Source organism: Leptinotarsa decemlineata, unplaced genomic scaffold (assembly GCF_025532065.1).
Source record: "Leptinotarsa decemlineata unplaced genomic scaffold, Ldec_3_MD MMD2_tig00002974_RagTag_RagTag, whole genome shotgun sequence".
Taxonomy (NCBI): Eukaryota; Metazoa; Arthropoda; class Insecta; order Coleoptera; family Chrysomelidae; genus Leptinotarsa; species Leptinotarsa decemlineata.
Window position 1 is genome coordinate 6,816,777 of NW_027412578.1, and position 21,969 is coordinate 6,838,745.

The 21,969-nt window shown below is 37.2% G+C and overlaps 2 protein-coding genes across 3 annotated transcripts; one reads left to right on the forward strand and one right to left on the reverse strand.

Moving 5' to 3' along the window:
* Positions 1 to 1,886: 1,886 nt before the first annotated feature.
* Positions 1,887 to 21,618, reverse strand: LOC111502716 (macrophage mannose receptor 1). Of its 2 annotated transcripts, none has more exons than XM_023156858.2 (6): positions 21,500 to 21,618; positions 20,009 to 20,073; positions 11,310 to 11,418; positions 7,342 to 7,628; positions 5,720 to 5,828; positions 1,887 to 2,322 (listed from the first exon to the last, which is right to left on the reverse strand). In XM_023156858.2, the coding sequence occupies exons 1-6, from the start codon at positions 21,546 to 21,548 to the stop codon at positions 2,009 to 2,011; spliced, it is 933 nt and encodes a 310-aa protein (XP_023012626.2). In that variant the 5' UTR covers positions 21,549 to 21,618; the 3' UTR covers positions 1,887 to 2,008. The 2 variants fall into 2 exon arrangements, with proteins under 2 accessions (XP_023012626.2, XP_023012625.2); XM_023156857.2 differs by having other exon boundaries at positions 20,009 to 20,085.
* On the forward strand, positions 12,359 to 17,577 carry LOC141483089 (uncharacterized). The gene is made up of 2 exons (XM_074177355.1): positions 12,359 to 12,496; positions 12,945 to 17,577. The coding sequence occupies exon 2, from the start codon at positions 13,000 to 13,002 to the stop codon at positions 17,524 to 17,526; it is 4,527 nt and encodes a 1,508-aa protein (XP_074033456.1). The 5' UTR covers positions 12,359 to 12,496; positions 12,945 to 12,999; the 3' UTR covers positions 17,527 to 17,577.
* Positions 21,619 to 21,969: the final 351 nt, after the last annotated feature.

Sequence of the window (21,969 nt, forward strand, 5' to 3'; positions counted from 1 at the left end):
CCATTGTCGCCCTCACATGATTGGGAATTTCGAGAGTTATTTTTCTGCAGTCCCTCATGAAAATCTCTCTGAAATATTCTAATGTTGTCGATTCTATCTGATACACTTCAGACTTCAATTCACATCATAGAAAGAAATCTACAGGTTTGAGATTCGGAGACCTTGGTGGCCATTCTGTAGGACCTTTTCTACCAAAAATTGTCGCACTGGAGCTGCATAATGAGGAGGTGCTCCATCCCGCTGAAAAACTATTTCGTTTTCGAATAAATTTATATCCTCCTCAATTGCCCTATTGATGCACGGTATTATTTGATTCTCCAACATATCCAAATATTTATCACTAGTCAAATTATCATTGATAAAAAAGGTCCTATGATGTAGTCACCCAAAATTCCAAACATTCAGTTTTTGAGGTCGTTGGGTATGAACTCAACGGTATAAATGAGGATTCGTTTCAGTCCAATATCGACAATTTTACCGATTCACCTTTCCATTCGAACTAAACGTATATTCATCCGAAAAACACATTTGAAACAAGAAATTCTGATGCTCGTTGATCCGTTCAGTGAGACTTTCACAAAACTCGATACGTCTATCGAAATCATCTTCGTTCAATTCATGAACTAGTCTAATCTTGATGAAATTTGTACTTATGAAGGATCCTGAAAACATTTGTACTATTAATTCCTGATTCTCGAGATAACTCAGTATTGTGAATTTTCCACTAGTCTAACGTGCCCTAAAACTGCAGTTCAAATAGCTACATCGTTCACAACTCCTGAACGGTTATGTTTTTCATTGTTAACAGATCCAGTTCACATAGTTTTGTTCAATGATTCCGAAACGTATTTGTGTCGTTCATTTCTTCCTGGATGATTATCATTGAACATACGCGCAGCAGTTCTAGCACTATTTCCATTCTGATAGTACTCACTATTTCAATTCGTTCTAGAAGCGTATAAACCATTGCTTCTCAAGAATTCACAAAAACAGAAACACCAATTGTAACTTTTGTAATTGTAACAATTTCATTATGAGATTCAGACCATACTGTATTCTACTTTGTTGAAATATGTTTATCATGGAACATATAATGCAAAACAGTTGATCTTTTGAAAAAAATGGTGGCATGCTCTGTTTTTTGGTCAAAATTCAACGAAGTTTTATTGCAGATGTTACAATATTCAGTTTATTGTAGATTAAACAAATTTTTCGACATCCAAAATTGAAAGATAATGAACATGGTCAAAAAAATTGCATGGCATGGGTCAATCGATATGCTGACATCCCCAGCAACTAATATAATAGTAATTAGACTATAGTTGTTGAGCTGTGGCGTCCAGGGGAAACGTCGTCATTCGCATCTTCTCGACCTTCTGTGAGAAGCTTGTTCATACCACTTGTATAAATTTTTCTGACCGTATGCCACTGTCACTTTTCCAAATATTTTTGAGAACCTAATTCCATTTTCAACACAAAATGAATGCAATGTTCAAGACGAGATTAACAACATGAAAAACATGAAAAAGTCGTTAATCGAAGCCCTCGAGATATGGACTTCGAACTTATCTCTTCTGTATTTGTCATAAAAATATAATTTCACATACTAAAAAAAAATTTGAACAAAGTTTCATCCTGAATAACTGAACAGTATTCTTTATATCATTTCTTTTTCATAAATATTTGGCGTGTTTCCTTGAAATGAATTCTAACACGATTTCAATGGGTCGAACAATAAATGTTAGGTGAAGCATAGCAAACCAAATCAGTAAAAATCGCTCAAAATCAATTGAATCGTATTTGAGAATAGCATACACGAATGTACAGACACTTTCATCACATGATTACAAATTGGTTGTCATACAGAAGAGATCAAAATATGAAAATACAGCACCACTATTTCTTTATTCGTGACTAAAAATCAGAATCATATCAAGTTCGAAGATAAAAATTATATTTATTCAAATGCTATTTAGCACAGGCTCTTTGGTAATGATATCGCTATCTTTCACTTTCTATCAATATTCAGTTTCAATGAAAGGTCACTCGTTTTTACGTCAAGGAATATATTTCTCTTGGAATCCGGCTTCTTTGAATCGAGTTTTTCGCAGACAGCATAATTCTTCTCATCGCAAGGGGCATCGACCCATTTTGCTTGTTGCTCTTTCTCCGAAACGGTTATGCAGTTCTCTCCCAGACCTTCGTTAGACGGTTTTCCTTGATCCCAGTTGAAATATTCAACATCACTCCCATTGAGCCACAGCCAGTTGGTTGAGCCAACTCTCTGATTTGCCGAAATCCAAGAACGATGTCCTTTTATCCCTGTAGACAAAATAATTGTGAGTAATATGATGTAATTGAACCTTACATGAGGAACGCTCAATATTTTCGATCAGTGAGAGATTGAAATTTCGAATGAATGAACCTTGTGTGTCAAAGGTTCGCTGCAGAATTGCTGCCGTACGTTTCATCTAACACTGCGGTAGACATTATCAAAGGCGATGAAGTAATGGTACCGACACAGAAACTACAATGCCTGTAATTCGTCTTATATTTTACATCATCGTAGGTGGGTATGGCTTGGTTAGGAGCCACTGCGAATAAAACAAGTTTTTTCGACACAGACAATTAATAGCTGATGAACAGGGTCCTGTCAAATATTGATATTATTTTTATTTGCACTGGAGGAAAATTATATAATAACAGCAAAAGATTTTTTATGACAAATACATTTTTTTCACAAATCTCCCTTTACAATATGAGGTATCCTGGTTATATCTGCTGAGAGTATAAGTTTTAGGGAAGCAAATATTGAAATGAAAACACAGGCGAAAACTATGTGAGTATGATAAATAATATCTCGTTTTGCATTTTAACAATTTTTTTGGTGATTGGTTTTTCAAAATCGAGTTTGAATGATGATTGTGACACCGTCAAACTCATCCATATTGCATAACTCAATTTTTTATTCTTATTTCCTTCTGAACGTTTTTCTTTCATTCTGAACGTTATGATAGAATGATAATCTTGTACTTATAAACATTGACATACATTTTTGTACTGATTTTCTTTTATTTTCAATAGGAGATATTGATACTAGCGGTTTGAACCGGTTTTTTACTGTGCTGCATTGTGTCATATCAGGTGGTCACGTTCAGTTAAGTCCAAGGTGATCGAGTCTATTCGACCCTCTACTGCAACCCGCAAAGGTTTATTGTGGCTCACACCTCTGTATCTGTAGAGTAGGGAGGGTGAGTGTGAGCCCACGCACTTAGGCCACATGTGACCCATTGTACATCCTCCCAAGGAGTTGTCCTCCTAGGTCGTCGTCCATCCTGTCCTTTCCAGGAAGGTGGACAGGTCGCTGGGAGACATCTCCTTTATATCGGCAGGTGTAGGCCAAGACTCGCCGAACACACACTCTCTTATTGACAATAACTCCGGGCACTCGCTCAGGACATGCCTGACAGTCTCATCTTCCTGTTCATACATCCTGCACAGAGGTGTGTCCACTAACCCCATATTATGTAGGTGTTTCCTTAGCTGACAGTGGCCAGTCAGAAATCCTACTGTAAGGCGTAGATTTTTCCTGGTCATCGCCAGATATTTCTTCGGCGCCAGATTCCCAAGGTCGCCCAAGGTGATCCTGGCAAGATTACATCCTTTGATTTCATCCCATCTCTTTAAAGATTGAGCATGGGTGTAACATTTGACTAGTTCCGCAATTGTCGAAGTCATCAGGCCGTGGGTGCCACTGGGTCCTAAAATTCTTAGTCCAGCCGCTTCCTTGGCTAAAGAGTCGGCAATGCGATTACCTTTACTTCTGTCGTGCCCTTTAACCCGCCTCAGGATAATGTTATTATCTACCGAGGCTTTGGCTAAATCTTGGTGGCACTCTAGTGCTAGCCCTGAAGTAACACGCTGTCTGTTCAAGGATAATAGTGCTTGTCTGCTATCAGTGCAGATTGTTATGTTTTTGCCAGAAATTCTTTTCTTGGTTATTTCTTTTGTGGCGATTGAGATACCAGCCAGTTCTGTTTGGACTACGCTGGTATTTCTTCCCATTCCCCACTTAATCCTTAGGCTTAATGATCTGGAGTACACTCCACATCCTGAGCCTTCTTTGGTTTTTGAGCCATCTGTATAAATCCGTATTGCATTTGTAGCATCTGACTCTGTGTTCTGCTTAATTTGTATTTTGTAGGGTTTATTAAACACAAACCTGGGTTCAATTGCATCACTTGTTGCCTTCAGCAGAGGTTGCGCAGTAAGCGCTTTCTGCCACAGGCCCAACCTCAATCGACCCATTCCTACTTCTAGGTTTACACCAGCCGTGTGCAATCGTACCATGGCCATTAACGCAACCTCCTTAACGTACAGATCCAGAGGGGTCAGACCCGTGATTAATTCCACTGCCGCGGTTGGTGTTGGCTCACACCTATTCACATTCAAATAAATCCAGCTTCTCAACGAAGCCGATTGGTGTGGATGATGAGTGGTCTTTCAGATCAGACGGTAAGAGTACAGGTCTGTCGAACTCTAAAAACCTGCTTCGTTCCCCTGCTGGGCAGGCACAGAGTATGTGTTCCAGACAAAAACGACACACACTATCTTCCAAGAGTCCGAGTCTCTGCATATGATGATTCAAATGACAGTGACCTGTGAGAAGGTCTAATAGACATCGTAGTTCATCCCTACTGTAGTCCAACAACTGTGTGGTATCAAGCTTCGATGGGTGAATGAACGCCTTGGAGTGATCCAATCCTGGAAGATTTTGCTAGGAGTCCATAAATCTTCTTGCCATCCAGGTGTTCAATCTTTGTTTGGCAAAGCCTGAAGCGATGCCAATGACAGGTTCTGGTTCGATGGAACTACTTGCAGCACCCTCCTTTGCAAGGGAGTCAGCAGCCTCATTGCCATCCAGGCCAGTATGGCCAGGAATCCAGACCAGAGATACTCTGTTATGTCTTCCTATCAAGGAGAGTCGTTTTTGGCAATTTGCTACCAATTTAGACGTTGTTCGGTAGGAACCAAGAGCTTCCAACGCTGCTTGACTGTCCTAGAATATTTTATTGACTAGTGTATGAGGTTGAATTCTATCAATCTCTTCGCACACAATTCAATAACGTAAATTTCTGCTTGAAATACAGTCGCATAGGTTCCTAGGCAGGTTGATATCTCTGTCCTGGGTCTGCGACTGAAAACACCTGCACCAGAACCGAAAGGTGTTTTTGATCCATCAGTGAACCAACAAAAGCTTGTTGAATTGAGCATGCAGATGCGTCTTCGTGGCTCAGCAATTACCATATTATATGCGACCATTTTTGTAAACATTGAAATGGGCAAAGTGAGCTATCTTCATAAAGAAGACATGGGCCATGCATCAAAAAATCTTTTGAGAGAGGGACAATTCCACCACGAAGGGATTGCATAGCGTTTTTAATGAAAATTCCAAGTGGACAACAGTTGTAGTCATATTTCAACCAATTCAAACAAAACTTTAATTTGTACACACCAACATTTCTCTAGTTCCGTAGTTTTTGAGCTCATCGCGTTCATATACACAGTCAGACGCGGCAGGGCGACATTTTCATATAATATGTAGTGATGAACAAAATATTGTGGGCTTTCCAGATTTGTCCACCAATCTAGAATACATGAAAAAGTTGACTATGTTACCAATTCCGTTCAAACTGAAAATTCTAGAATTATTACTTACCTTTTGTCAGTATCAAATGATGCAGAGCGGAATTTTCTTCAGCATTTCTCACTGAAGCAAGCGTCATATACATATCCTCACAATACTGAATGGCTCCAAAGTATGTCACCTGAAATTTTTCCACGTTTATTGTCAGAAAGCCACAGTTTTTACATTTTTTGTAACGTTTTCAGTTTGCTAAACGTGGACTTCGGTGTCTGAAGAAAGATATTCAGTTAGTGGCGATCTACAGTAGAAAATTCAGGTTACTGATTTCGATACCGATGATGAACTGGAAAATTATTTCAAGATAATTTCACAACATAACAATTGTCAACATCTGATAATTATAGACCATATTTCACCTGTTTCGAAAAATGCATGAAAACACATTCAACTACTACCTGGGTTGAAAAGTATCGGGCGTAACATATAGATGGCGGTAGTCTTATTGTATTTACTGCTTTTTCAGATTAGTACTAACCGCTCCATCAGAAACAAGTGAACGTTGGTTTGCTGACTTGAAACGTGGTCGTAGAGACACCGATGATGCAGAATGCAGTGGGCGTCCAAGTAAGGCAGTAACACCAGAAAACATAAAAAATCCACAACATCTTCTTGAATGATCGGAAATTCATGTTGCGTGAGTCAGCTGACATTGTCAAGATATCAAATGAATGTGCTGGCTTTTCAATTGCATGAGAATTCGACTATGAGGATTCTTTGTTCAAAGTGGGTGCTGCGCGAGCTCATTGTTGGCCGAAAAACAAGAAGGTCTTGATGATTCTGAGCAGCGTTTAGCCATGTCTGAACGTAAAAAACTAGGATTTTCGATTTTATATGTGATATTGGATGAAATGTGTATCCATCCTTCCACTCCTGATTCAAAACGATCGTCATCTGAGTGGAAAGCAACTGGTGAACGTTATCCAAAGTGCCCGAGAGCACAACAATCGCTTGGAGAACATGAGGCCTTGGCATTTTGTTTGGGATGTGCGTGATTGTGTATTCACCGAGTATCTTGAGACGGAAGATACCATCAAGATACCATTATGGAGTGTTATTGTAGCGTTTGAAGGCCAAAATTACAAATGAAACCACCACATATTGCAAAAATTGTTTCTCTAAGACAAACAACATGTCACAAGCTCACGTGTTATTATCTGCAGACTGAAGAATTCACTTTCATGTTCGTATGAAAACCAATCGGAAATTGCTCTAGTGCTGAATCAGTTGGGATATAGTGAGGGTTGGATAACGGCAGTTCAAAGCCATATCAAAAGACATATCACAGAGGAGTAAAGATACTTTTGATATATTTTCTACTTTAGGATTGAAAAGCCTCAACAGCGTTAACTACTCCAATCTTATTCCTCAACAAATTCATATTATACACAAACACATCTATTCGAAATTGATAGAGGAGAAGCTTTGAAAATATGAAAGAAAATATTTTGTGAAATTGAGAAATTATCAGTATACGATCAGTATACGATATTCTTGATGATTTCATAAATTTTCGAACCCTGTTCAAAAAATGGTACTGAACAAATATTTGATGGATTCATGGTTGAGTAATTTTTTTTTTTGAATTACTTCTGCATCAAAGACACATTCTCCTATTTTCTACTCATGATACAAACCTTCTCATTACCAAGATAATACTTCTTTCCAATTCTGTTATCAATTTGTATATTATCGTCATCAGTCATCGATTCACAGATATAGGAATTCGCCACAATTGTGGAATGATCGTCCCATACCAAGGTATTTTTTTTAATGAATACTTGAACGCATCTTTCCGTCTCATCGTAACCATTGGGTTCTCCTGAATTCCAATTGAAATAATTGACAAGTGTTCCATCCAACCAAGACCATGCGTTTCCATAACTTAATATTTTTGCCGAAATGAAGGCTCCACCGTTGTAATCTGTAAGAGTTCATATAATTACCTGGAAAAGCCACTATTGAATTTTCAATGTCAGCACGAAGGTTTATTATCCAATGATGCCAGTGGGTTTCAAATACATCATGTCCTTTTTTTTGTGAATTCCTCAGAAAACTATTCAGTAGTAGCCTAATTATTGTGGCTTCATTGCATCATAAGTTTTCCGATGAGTTCGTTATTTACGTATAAATGTGTATTCAATTTCACTGCATGAAATTTCATTGCTCTCCTCCCAAGAAATTTTCAAATCAATTCAAACCAAAAAAGTGTATTGCCAGCCACCGCTGGTCGTCTTCAATAGAGTGTAACTTGGCCAATGTCACACTCAACTCGAAATACACTTCGCGATCGTTCTAGATGACGTGTCGCGTCGCTTTGAGAAACTTCCAGAGACTTTCCTATCGGCTTCCAGATAGTTTCATTACGATATATAAATACTACCAATACACTGGATATTGTTGAGTTTGATTGTACGGTGTAGTCATTTATTGTCAAACTCACGGTGAGAACGTGACAGTATGAGTCCCAAGTACACTTGTAAGTGAAATTGAAGCAAGACTTGTATCAAGTATCATGTCTTAGAGGTAGCATATGCTGGAATCGTCAAGTCAGGATTATAGAACCATTCAGGAGTTATTATGAACCCCTCGGGAGTGCAAGTCGGAATTTTCAACTGTTGTTCACTCTCTATGAGACCTAACAGCATGACCTGTCATGCAAGCAAAAGAGTTGGGACTTGGTGGTCAGTGGTTTCACACTTACGAAAAGTCTCCAATATCATCAGTTGAGTCGAATAAATGAAAATTGAGGTGATTCCTGGTCACGCAGCCCAGAAAACCAGCCGTCGCTACTCCAACCCACCATAAAGCCTATATTAGTCCCTGTTCCTCATGATATTAAGAGTTGGAGACTCTCACCCATAAGAGTCTTCAATTCATAGAAGTTCAAGTTCCAGATCCGTCCTGGAAACAACCGCCATTTTTTTCATACTCTTTTGCTCCCAGTGGCGCTTTCAATGGGTTATTAGTTGACTAGCGTGCCAGAGAATTTTCAAAGGGCCATGGCTATCTACCGAAGGGTGGTAAGGTGCAAGTTTTTCACCTGATAGAATTGGTTCCAGGCACGGAAGCAGGGATTGATATTGAACGGTTGGAGGCTTCCACGGGTTGGGGAGCACATGGCTGCCTAGTATAGAAGTTTCTGAAAAATTACAAAAATTCACCCTACTGTCCCAGGGGAGAACCGGAAGAAGTCCATGAAAAATAATCAGAACCGTATGTGAACGATAAGTAAGGTGGTTGAAGTGACTGACAGTGATGAAGATGATAAAGTTATTATCCTTGTCACCTCCGAGTTTTTGACCTCTTGAATCGATTTGGTGTTTTGTTTGAAGGTGATTGACAATGTTTCATGATGAATTTCACTAGTTCGTACTTATATTGTCTACTACATGAAATGATTTGAAATCCCTGAAACAACTAAAAAAGGAAGAGTAGAAATGAATAGCTGAAAATAACAATTATATCAAGCAAAATAAACCTGAATCGAAATAAAAGTGAAACAAAATACAAGTAAAATACAACTGAACAAAAATAAATAAAAATAAAGAAATGAAAAAAGAAATGGAAAATAAAAATTTGAGAGAAGCCACGTTAGTTCACGACGTTTCGATTGTTAGTATCTACAATCATCTTCGGGTGATGAATGGACTGATTCCTCCGAGAGATGACTATTTATAGGTCGTTCGAATACTTTCACTTATCCCCGCTTTTCATTTTCCGCTTCACTGGTTCCGTGGGAGATGACCTTTTGGCGGCAGTTAGCCGTTTTTCGCTAGATGATGGGTTTCCATATGTTGCGTATTTCTACGCTGGCTTGGCTGAATATGTTGTTGGACAACATGTAAGCGGCTTCCTTGAATTTTCTCCTAAACCAATGTTCATCTCTGTCCTGAAACACATCAACAGAGTGAGACCTTCCACCACTTTCACAATGGAGAAGAAAATCCACAACGAATTGTCATTCTTAGACGTTTTGATGAAGAGGACCGAGGAGGACAGAGGACTGTATACCGAAAACCCACTCATACGGGACAGTATCTGAACCACGAATCCAACCACCATCAATCGACTGAAGGAGGAATCATCAAGACTTTATTAGACCGTGCTTTCGGGCTCTGTAACACGAAGGAAGGTCTCGAGAAGGAACTAGACAACATCAAAAATTATCTTCAAGGGAATGGATACTCCAAAGCGATGGTAGAAAAGACTTTGGCTGAAAGACAGCAGGAGCCTCGCAAGGAAGAGAAGCCGTCACAACCAATGCTTGCACTTTTCTACATCAGACGATTATCGGAGAGGATAAAAAGAATTGGTTCCAATTCGATCCGGTAATACTATCCGTAGCAGTCTCACGAAAATCAGGTCACCAAACGCGGACTGCGATTCCAAGAATTGCATTTACTGGATACCCTGTGAGTGCGGAAAATCCTATATTGGTGAAACTAAGAGGCCATTGAATGTTCGCATTCGCACAAGAAACTCACACAGCGAGGGGAAACCAGCAGATCAGGAATAGCAGACCATGTTTGAACCCATCAACGAATGGTGCCAAGTTGACATCGAGTGGTCCCAAGCTGAGATCTTGCACAGAGAGGAACATTGGTTCAGTAAAAAATTCAAGGAAACCGCTTACATGTTGTCCAACAACATATTCAGCCAAGCCAGCGTAGAAATACGCAACATATGGAAACCCATCATCAAGCGAAAAATGGCCAACTCCCGCCAAACCTTCATCTTCCACGGAACCAGTGAAGCGGAAAATGAAAAGCGGGGAAAAGTGAAAGTATTCGAACGACCTATAAATAGTCATCTCTCGGAAGAATCAGTCCAGTTATCACCCGAAGACGATTGTAGATACTAACAATCGAAACGTCGTGAACTAACGTGACTTGGAATCTCTCAACTTTTTATTTTTGTTTTCTTTTTTCATTTCTTTATTTTTATTTATTTTTGTTCAATTGTTCTATTCTACTTGTATTCAATTTCACTATTATTTCGTTCCAGGTTTATTCTGCATAATATATTTGTTACTTTCAACTATTCATTTTTAATTCTTTTTTTTTAGTTGTTTCAGTGATTTCCAATCATTTTATATAGTTGATAAAGGAAGTCCGAACTAGTGAAATTCGATTTAGTGCGTTTGAGTTGTTTTCGTCAGTGAGGAAGCACCGATCACGGAGGCTCAACTCTAATTCCATTATGACATCAGGCCGCAGTGTTAATGAATCGTTCAAAATTTTCCCCTGTACTTCAAAAGGGGTTCTCAACAAACTCTTTCGTACAAAATTCAAGTTTTTAAATTCTCCCCACTTCAGCGATATGTTACCTAATTGGTGCAAGTGTTCTGCTCATGAGTATATGACAGAAGAGAACAAAATTTGGGCTAGTAGGCCGTATTCAGATGAAACCTGAAAAATCAATCACATCACATGTTTAGAGGTTTGTGCCTTGACTACGAGGATACAGCAATAACTCTCTTACGAGTGTATATTTCTGTGTTCCACTTGGTTTGCCATTAGAGGCGAAGCAATATTCAATTGGGATCTCAACATTTATTCGAAATCTTGAAGATTGAAACCTAAAATAGTGAAAGTACACTTACTCTGTTGCGAGAGAAATCTGTACACATCATTATTCTCTCTTTCATTTCGTATGCTAGCAAGTCTCATTGATTTTCTCCGACATATTTCAACTGCTTGGTTGCATGGGACCTGAAACATTCAAATCATTACAATTGAAAGTGAACCTGAAAATCATTCAACCCTCAAATATAGAGCTAGTGAACACATTAAACTCTTCGACATTCACTATATGAAAGGACTAGATGATAAATTTCAATAGAAGCTTGTATCAATTCTTGTTCACACATAGTCAGTGGGCATACTTGAAGACTGGCTATAAATCAAATTATCTAAGAACAATTCGTTCAGGCCAGTCTCAACTCCCTACACAGTAGGTTAATGGACTGACACCTGTTGAGTTTTTATTTGAATAAGAATCACTTTGTATTTGTTTTTGACATTTTGAAAAATAGTTGAATGACAGTTTTTGTAAACAAGAAGAATAAAAAACCGCTTTTGAAGAAAAAGGAAAAAGTTTGCGTTTTATTTATAGCAGTATATTCAGAAACGATAAACATTGTGCCGGTCTTCGAGCGGATACACTAATAGTGCACATTTCTAGGTAAATATAAACATTGTGCCGGTCTTCGAGCGGATACACTAATAGTGCACATTTCTAGGTAAATATAAACATTGTGCTGGTCCTTCAGCCTAGAGAACGGCAAAATGGAAACACGTAGCAAGACTGCCAAAGCAAAAAGCGAGAGTCATAAAAAGGATGTCACCACCATTAGCGAAGTTAGAAAAGTTGACAATGCTGAACGCGATGCCACAGAAGACAAGTTATCTGTAGTCTCGTCCAGTAGAAGCAGTAGAAATGATGGTGCACAGTCTAAATCGGCTTCAGTATCTTTATCTGTGAGATCCAATGCAAGTATTTATATGAGAAAACTCATGGAAGTCCAGGTAAAAGCTGACGAAAAAATGGCTATATTGTTGTCTAAGCAGTTCGAAATGGAAAAGCAAATGATTGAAAATAGGTTGACATTAGAAAAAGCTAGACTAAGTGAGAAATTTGATTTGGGAGTAAGTAATACATACCGTTTGGAACGTGACAACATTTCGTTCAGAAATTCACATCATTCAAAAGATGACGAGATTTCTTCTGTTGATTCTGAAGTGAAAGTGCGTAATTGGTTGCAAAATACGGACGTCAAGAATATGACAGGTAAGAGGTCGTTCCACAAAAGTCAAATTGACAATACTCATAATAGTACAAGGGCTTCGTTCGAAAATAATACAGGGGCAAGACATACACATTATAGAAAAAATGAAGAAGCTTCAGGTGCAGAAATTAGGCAGTTGTTGGCGAGACAATCAATTGACAAAGATTTACCAATTTTTTCTGGAGAAACTATTGAATGGCCAAGTTTTTATCAACAATTTCTTTCAACGACTGAATTATTGGGTTTAACAGATGAAGAAAATATGTGTAGGTTGAGGAAAGCTTTGAAAGGGGATGCTAGACGATCAGTGGAGGGATTGTTGTTATCTATTTCATCAATCAAACCGATTATCGACATTTTGATTAGTAGATACGGTCGAGCAGATTTGATTGTGAAAAGTCTGGTCAATAAGGCCAAGAATTTTCCTATAATGAAAAATAATGATTTCAGGTCTCTGACACATTTTGCGGAAGATGTATCAAATCTGGTGGTTACCCTAGAAACCATGAACATGCAGAACTATTTGGATTGCCCTCAAATTCTGGAGGAAATTCTACAAAAGTTACCCTACAACATGCAGCTTTCATGGGGTGAAAAAGTACTTGAGAAGAATGGTAAGAGCACTTTACAAGAATTTAAAAAGTGGCTGTGGAGAAAGTCGGAAGCAGCAAGCTACGCTCAATCTATGAATGTGGGTAAGCCTTCTACAAATCAGGTATCTGGTAAGTTCTCTCAAAATCAGCCTCATAAAGAGAGATTCAAAACAACTCTTGTTACTTCTCAAGAGAAGAGTACTTCAGTTCGCAAATGTATCATGTGTGAAGAGAAACATATAATAGATAAATGCAAAACTTTTTTGGATCTCTCGATAGACAAAAAATGGGATTTCGTAAAAAGTAATGGTATGTGTTTTTCTTGTTTGGGAACATCTCACAAAATAAAATTTTGTCGTAACAAAAAGAAATGTGGGGTAAACAACTGTGAAAAAATACATCATAAAAGTCTTCATAATGACGCATTTGATAAAAATAAGGAGAAAAATGATACTGTTAGTCTAGAAATAGTTGCTCATACCACAAAATCATTCAGTACAGAAATTTTATTGAAAATCGCTCCGGTTATAATAAGATCTTCTCAGAATGAACTTGAAATTTATGCATTATTTGACGAAGCTTCAACGGTAACTCTTCTTGATCAAGATTTAGCAGACAAGATGAACCTCGTTGGCGAAGAAACAGAGTTAGGTTTGAAGTGGACCCACGAAGACACTTGCAAGAGATTATTTTCAAAAAAAGTAAGTTTTGAAATAGCTGACAAAAATAGGACTACATTTTATCAGATGGAAAATGCATATACAGTGAAAGACATGGATCTTCCTAGGCAAACGGTTGATGGAAAAAGACTGAAAGAAAAATGGAGCCATCTGGAATATATAGATTTTGCTAGTATGGCTCAAGCAAAACCGCAATTGTTGATAGGACAAGATAACTGGGATCTAATCACTAGTCGAGAAGTAATTGAAGGTCCTAAGAACTCGCCAGCGTTATCAAAAACTAAATTGGGATGGATAGCACATGGAAATTTGAGAGAATTCAGAGGTAGACAAGATAGCAATACTGTTCTTCATATTTTCCATAATCAGATGAACTGTGATGAAAAATTACATGAAGAAATCAAGAATTATTTTTCCACGGAGTCATTTGGCGTCAAAATTTCTGAAGATAGATCAATGAATTCGGAAGACAAAAAAGCAGTTCAAATAATAGAATCAGTTTCAAGAAGAATAGGGGATGGAGACCGTTGGGAAACTGGTTTGTTATGGAGAGATGATAGTTCAACTTTACCAGAAAGTGAGTATAAAGCTCTTCAAAGACTTCAGTATCTTGAAAGAAGAATGACTAAAGATTTGGAATTCGCTATGACCTACAAACAGAAAATAGAAGAATATTTAGAGAAAGACTATGCAGAGAAAGTGATAGAAGGAAATGAAGAATCAGGTAAGGTATGGTATTTGCCACATTTTGGAGTCGTAAATGAAAATAAACCCGGCAAATTGAGGTTCGTCTTTGATGCGGCTGCCAAGGTGGAAGGAAAATGTTTGAATGATTTTTTATTGAGAGGACCTGATTTATTGAATTCTCTTGTTGGAGTTATTTTCAAATACAGAGAGAAAGATGTAGCTTTCTCAGCAGATATTCGAGATATGTTCCACAGAATAGTTATCAGAAAAGAAGATCGTGCTGGACAACGATTTCTCTGGAGAAATAATTCCAATGAAGAACCTAGCACCTATGAAATGAAGGTGCTAATTTTTGGTTCTGTGGGCTCGCCTTTTTCGGCACAATATATTAAAAATCGAAATGCATTAGACTTCCAGAATAAGTATCCTCAAGCTGTAAATGGAATAATAAATAGGCATTATATGGATGATTATCTGGACAGTGTGTACACAGAGGAAGAAGCTATTCGCCTCATAAAGGAAGTCATTTTCATCCACAGACAAGGAGGATTTGAACTGAGAGGTTGGGTATGCAATTCAAAAGAAGTTTATAGACATATTCCAGAAGAACTTAGGGGTGATGAAAAACTTCTGCAAGAAAGAAACAATTTGTCGCAGAGAATTCTCGGTTTGAAATGGATTCCATCCTCCGATCATTTGGCGTTTTCTTTGAATTCTTCAAAAATTAAAAAAGTAATTTCGAAAGGAAAAAATCCAACAAAGAGGCAGATCCTCAAAATAGTGATGTCTCTTTATGATCCTCTAGGACTCCTCGCACACTATGTCATTAGAGCAAAAATTCTTTTACAGGATATATGGAGGAGTGGCATAGGTTGGGATGATGAGATAACTCATAATCAGAATATTAAATGGGAGAAATGGATTGATGTATTTTCAAAAATTGAAGATCTCAAGATACCTAGGTGTTATGCATTGAACTTCATTTATGATTTTGATTTACAGCTTCACATCTTCTGTGACGCGAGTGAGCAAGCGTTTTCGGCAGTAGGTTATTTCAGATTTGAGAAGAACGAAAACATTCATGTCTCTTTGGTGATGGCAAGGACGCAAGTAGCACCTCTAAAGCCAATAACAATTCCACGTTTGGAACTTCAAGCCGCTGTAATGGGTTCCAGATTGGCAATAACAATAAGGAAAGAACATTCATTCGAAGTGAATCAAACATACTTTTGGACAGACTCGAAAACGGTTTTGTGTTGGTTGAGATCAGAACCAAGAATGTTCAAAACTTTTATAACGCATCGAGTGGGCGAGATTCAGGAGAACACGAAAATTCCTGACTGGCATTGGATTCCTTCCAATCTGAATATAGCAGATGAAGCTACTCGAGATACAAAAGACATAAATCTACAAGAAAACAGTCAGTGGTTTCAAGGTCCGGAATTTTTATACAATAAACAAGAATTTTGGCCAATGGAACAAAAAAGAATAGACAAGGACGAAGAAATTCAAGAAAATCCAGAAACCTTCGAACTTAAACATGAATTCATATTATTGACAGTTTCACATAGAATTGAATATTTACCAGACATCACAAGATTTTCTGACTACATGAAATTGATAAGAAGCACAGCCTATGTTTTCAGATTTCAACATAATATCAAACAACTTGGCAAAAATCTCCAAAAACAAGAATTGACAATTGAAGAATTGAAGAGAGCAGAAAGAATTTGGAATAGGAAAGTGCAAGAGGATTGTTTTTCACAAGAATACCATCTTCTGATGAAAAATAGACCTATACAAAAATCAAGCAAACTTTATCAATTGTCACCATATATGGAAGATGATATTATTTGTTTGGGAGGAAGAACAGATAACTCTACAGAGCTCTCTCCTCAAGCAAAGAGGCCAATCATACTAGACAATAAACACACATTCACAAGATTACTTGTTCAATTTTATCATTCAAAAAATAATCATGCAGGTCTACAACAAACTCTAAATGAAATAAGGCAAAGATTTTGGATACTGCAGGCCAGAAAACTGGTAACTAAAACAATAAGGTTTTGCAATTTCTGTAGCATAAGAAGAACAAAACCTCAGGTTCCTGCAATGGGACAACTTCCAGAGCAACGACTCCAGAAACCACCTAGAGCATTCACCTATACTGGAATGGATTATTTTGGACCCATGGAAGTTTCTATTGGACGAAGAAAAGAAAAAAGATATGGGGTAATCTTCACATGTCTTTCAATTAGAGCTATCCATATAGAGATCGCAGAATCTCTCACCACAGATTCAGCGATTTTAGCAATAAGGAGATTCATTTCTAGGAGGGGACAGCCTTTATCAATTTGGAGCGACAATGGTTCGAATCTTACTTCAGCAAACCGAGAATTGAAGGAGATAATCAGAAATTTAGACGAAGATTTGATCAAGAGGAAGATGGTATCTCACGAAATTGATTGGAAGTTTATTCCACCAGCAAGCCCACATATGGGTGGAATATGGGAGCGCATGGTTCGATCGGTGAAAGATGGACTGAAAAAGATTCTGAACGAAAAAGCACCTAAGCAAGAAGTTCTTTTAACTTTGCTAGCAGAAGTGGAACATATAGTAAACAGTAGACCTCTGACATATGTATCTTCCGATGGAGAGGATTTCGAAAGTCTTACACCAAATCATTTCCTCATAGGTACATCTAGCATAGCAAAGCCACCTATAACTTTTGATGCAAATGAAATCAATTACGATTTGAAAAAACGTTGGCAGTTTTCACAACAACTTGCAGAACATTTCTGGAATCGTTGGATAAGGGAATACATACCCACACTCACAAAGAGATGCAAATGGTTTCAAGAAAAGAAAAATGTAGCAAAGGGTGATATTGTCATACTCATGGATAATAAGCTACCAAGAAACAATTGGCCATTAGGAAAAATTGTTGACGTACACCCCGGTAAAGATGGAAGAGTAAGAGTCGTAGATATCAAGATTCAAGACAATATTTATCGCCGCCCTGTTGCCAAGCTGTGTCCAATTCAGTTATTGGAAGGAAGTATTCAAAACTAGTTCATTGTTTGAATACAGGGGGGAGAATGTTGAGTTTTTATTTGAATAAGAATCACTTTGTATTTGTTTTTGACATTTTGAAAAATAGTTGAATGACAGTTTTTGTAAACAAGAAGAATAAAAAACCGCTTTTGAAGAAAAAGGAAAAAGTTTGCGTTTTATTTATAGCAGTATATTCAGAAACGATAAACATTGTGCCGGTCTTCGAGCGGATACACTAATAGTGCACATTTCTAGGTAAATATAAACAGACACCTATCAGAAAACAACTACTCCCCTGGCTAATACCACGGAGGGCGTTGAATTATATCCGACAGGTGTCAGTGCAGGATTCTTCACAGATGTTATTCCTGCATATGCTGTTGGCGAAACAACTGCCACAATAGATTTACAATTATTGGAACACACTTGCAGACCGGTTTCGGGCTGTTTGGCCACTCGTCAGTGCAAGGTAGTGTATATCATCAACATAAAGTCGATGATTTCCGATAATTGACAATCGAATTCCGTCAGAGTATCATTCCTCGAACTAAGCTGAAGCATACAACAAACAACAGGTTTGTCGTCACCCCATCTGCCTGTGAACGAGGTAACCAACTGCATATCCGCCCTTCGTGGTATTAGCCAGGGAAGTAGTTGTTTTTTGTAGGTGTCAGTCCATTAACCTACTATGTAGGGAGTTGAGACTGGCCTGAACGAATTGTTCTTAGATAATTTGATTTATAGCCAGTCTTCAAGTATGCCCACTGACTATGTGTGAAAGTTTTCTCTCCTTATACAAGGAATTGGGCAAATTTCGGAGATGCAGTTGGTTACCTCGTTCACAGGCAGATGGGGCGGCGACAAACCTGTTGTTTGTTGTATGCTTCAGCTTAGTTCGAGGAATGATACTCTGACGGAATTCGATTTTCAATTATCGGAAATCATCGACTTTATGTTGATGATATACACTACCTTGCACTGACGAGTGGACAAACAGCCCACTACCTTGCACTGACGAGTGGACAAACAGCCCGAAACCGGTCTACATCTTGTTGATAACAATGCGAGGAGCACACTCGAAAAATTAAGTGGCTACAGTTCAAATATTGAAGTAGCATTTCGAATGCGGTGAGAAAATTATGAGGATATAATCGATAGGATATTATTGGCAAACAATTCAATTTTTGCCGAAGTAGATCGGAAATGGGTTTTTGATAAAGAAATTCTGCTGATGAGCTGATAAATATACTTTGTTATATACAAAAAATAGATGATGAGAGTGGATAATTTGCAATATTCAGTAGAAATCAATATAATTCTGTTTATTTCGTCAATGATACGATAGTAACTTTTGGGCATTATGCGAGTTTGTCGAGTTTATGGTTTCTACTTCCTAGCTTTATATAACTTTGATTCTGACCCGATCATTCACCAGGTAGATGGGCAGTTCTAACAGCTTGGAAAAAAATATAAAATATACTCAAAATGAAATATACTCAATATAGATCCTGATATGGAACTCCACATGTGATGGAAGAATATTCTGTATTTCTGAATTTTGCGGTTCAACATTGATTTGATTTTGATTATTGTAAATGGTAAGATCCTCAAACAGAAATAATATCACCCTGTTTGATGTGAAACATCTATAGTCGCACGTGTAGCCGATTGCTTGCGAAGCGACGCGTGCCATGGCGACGGGTAGCCATGCGCAAGCGACTGTGCTATTCTCTCCCCACTGGCTCGACGTTATGGTATCTCCCTCGACACACTGAGGTTGGATACCTATATTACTTCACATATACATATATTATTTCACTACAGTATAATACATAACTTGTGTTTTACTGAATGAGATATTTTTTTATGTAATCAAAAATAAAATATGCCGGGCAGATAATGAAAGTGAGCAGCCTTCTACAAAGAAAGCAAAATCACTCTTCGACACACTATCAATTTATCTGTAACTCAATTATGCTTTTATATTGTACAATCAAAAAACTTTTATCTGAGAAGTGAGCCCGCATATATTTGGTCTGTCTCAAGGGTCAGTAGATTTAAATACTACTCTCTTAGTACATTGAAATTAACACAGTTTTCATAGCATAAATTATTGACTAATTTAAATTTCATTCTCATGAAAAATGATGCACCAAAACGGTTGCTTGAATAATACATTCCATAAAGACCGACAAAATTGTATTTCAAAATCAGCTAATAGCGAATGGCACACGAATGTGTTCCTGATTTTTTATAAACAGGAACATCAAAAAGTCAATAAAATAATTGAATTCCTAGTAATGGTGATATTTTCAATTTAGAATCTTAAGTAATATATTGCAACAACTGGAAAAAATCAACATGTTTTCATTTTTACATGCCATATCAGTTCCTATCGTAATATATTTTTTCATGCATACTACTTGAACGAAATAGTTTCGATGTGCCAGACGTGCCGTGATGGCTGACAATTTTCATATCAAAAAAATATATCACAAACCTTATCCAATCCGATGTAATATCTTCTTCTTCCTATGGCATACGAAGATGAATCAACTGGGATTGCTGCAAATGAAACTATATACAAGCCATTATTTTTGTTTTGGAAATGGTAACACCTACAAGGTCCGACGAAGCTTCCCAATTCGAGGAACTGAAATAATCGCTTTCCAGATCGAGAATATCAGTGATTGTTTTCGAAATATTTGTCAAATACTAAAATTGTCAAATTGCGTATTGTGGCTTTACCGCCTCTATTCCGAATGATATAATATAACAAAATCAAAGGAAATTTCATTACTGTTCCATATTCTTTATAATCTTATATGGACCAATTTGCAATACAGCGTTTCGTTGATAAGAATCCATTATCAATTTAATTTTTTCAAATACAGGTCTCTAGTCTTCCTCATCAATATTTGTAGCCACTGTAATAATGAATTTAGCGATGTATTACACATACTCCACTTATCGGAAGAACCAAGTAACGAATAGTAAAAAATGAATGTCAACATATTCCTAACCATCTACGTCATTCCCGATATCTCAATAAATGGTCGAATTGTTACAGTGACTACAAAAATCTATGATAGAAGCTAGAGCTCTGTATTTAGAAAAATAGAGTCAATGATAAACTCTAATGAACGAAACGTCGTCTTGTAAATTGTTTTATATCAGATTATGACAAATATGAACAGTATTTTAAGTTCCTTTGCCTTTTTATGTCACAGTGGAGGCAGTGGAGGGAAAAAAATGAAATTCGATCGTTCTAGTTTCTGGATAATATTTCGAAAACAACCAGTTGTATTTCAGATCTGGAAATAGTTCCCCAGAATAGGAAACTTTCATGTAATAGTGAGATCACCTTGAAAAACTGCCGGTTAATGTGAACACAGATTAATTGAAATATACAGTCGACGGTTTTCCTTCATGAGAGATAAAATTGTCAAACACCAGAACATTAAAGACTTTATAAATAGATAAAAAAAAAATGCATTCTGTTTGATTCAGTGAAAATCAAATCTATTCTAAATTTCAAGGTAAAGTAAGATATTTACTGAAAAACTTGCCTTTTGATTGATTTGACTTTTGAAAATGAATTCAATTGATTACAAACTGCATTATTTTTCGCCGAAGATTCACTATGAATTCAGTTTCGTTTATCCTCCAGATGATGTGAGAATGAAAATGAAAAAACCGGTCAAAAACAATAATTCCAATATTTCCGAAACCATCAATCATTATGAAATTGTAAACAAGAAAGTTCTCAATTTTTTTTGTTATTGTTATTGTTCCTTCGTTTCCAGAAGTAATTGCATTTGCTGTCAGACTATCGGTGGAAAAATCACTTCAATTCTGATAATTCACTTCATTTTCAAAAAACTGTCACTTCTGAAATATCAATAATGTTCCATCGTTATAGTGTCCTACGCACATTTCTTATCATCATAAAACAATACATAGATTTTGAAAAATATAGTAACATTCCTACCTTGAAATTCAAACAATAGTATCAATAAACAAGAGTATATGAACCACATGATCAGTTCATTTGAAACTGAGCCAAATATTGTGTTCTGCCATTTATTCTCTCTCTTATCCTTCTTCACCTCAGATGACCTCATGAGATAAAAAAAAAATTCAATATGTATTTTGAGAAATTCCCATTACGCAAAATCTAATTGGAAATACCGGAGGAATTTCCACGAGCCTGTGTTTATATATACAGGCCGTTATTTTTACCTGATCCCACTGTTGAACAAAAGTTTCTAATTTCGGAGAGCTAGAATAATCTTTTTCAGATTGAAAGTCAATGAATGGAAATTCGCAATGGAAATAGGTTTATATCAGATCATAACAAATATAAAACAGCACTGAAATCTCCTCTGCCTTTTTTATGTCATTTGAAATGGGGATGGTGGAGTCATTTGACGAATATTTCAAAAACCACTGATAATATTC

Coding starts and splice junctions, on each gene's coding strand:
- LOC141483089 (XM_074177355.1), top strand. CDS start 13,000: ATGAACATGCAGAACTATTTGGATTGCCCTCAAATTCTGGAGGAAATT.
- LOC111502716 (XM_023156857.2), bottom strand. CDS start 21,548: ATGTGGTTCATATACTCTTGTTTATTGATACTATTGTTTGAATTTCAA. Junction 11,419..20,008: donor ATTACATCGGATTGGATAAG/GTTTGTGATATA, acceptor TGAATGTTTCAG/GTCCCATGCAACCAAGCAGT. Junction 7,629..11,309: donor CAGATTTCTCTCGCAACAGA/GTAAGTGTACTT, acceptor GAACTCTTACAG/ATTACAACGGTGGAGCCTTC.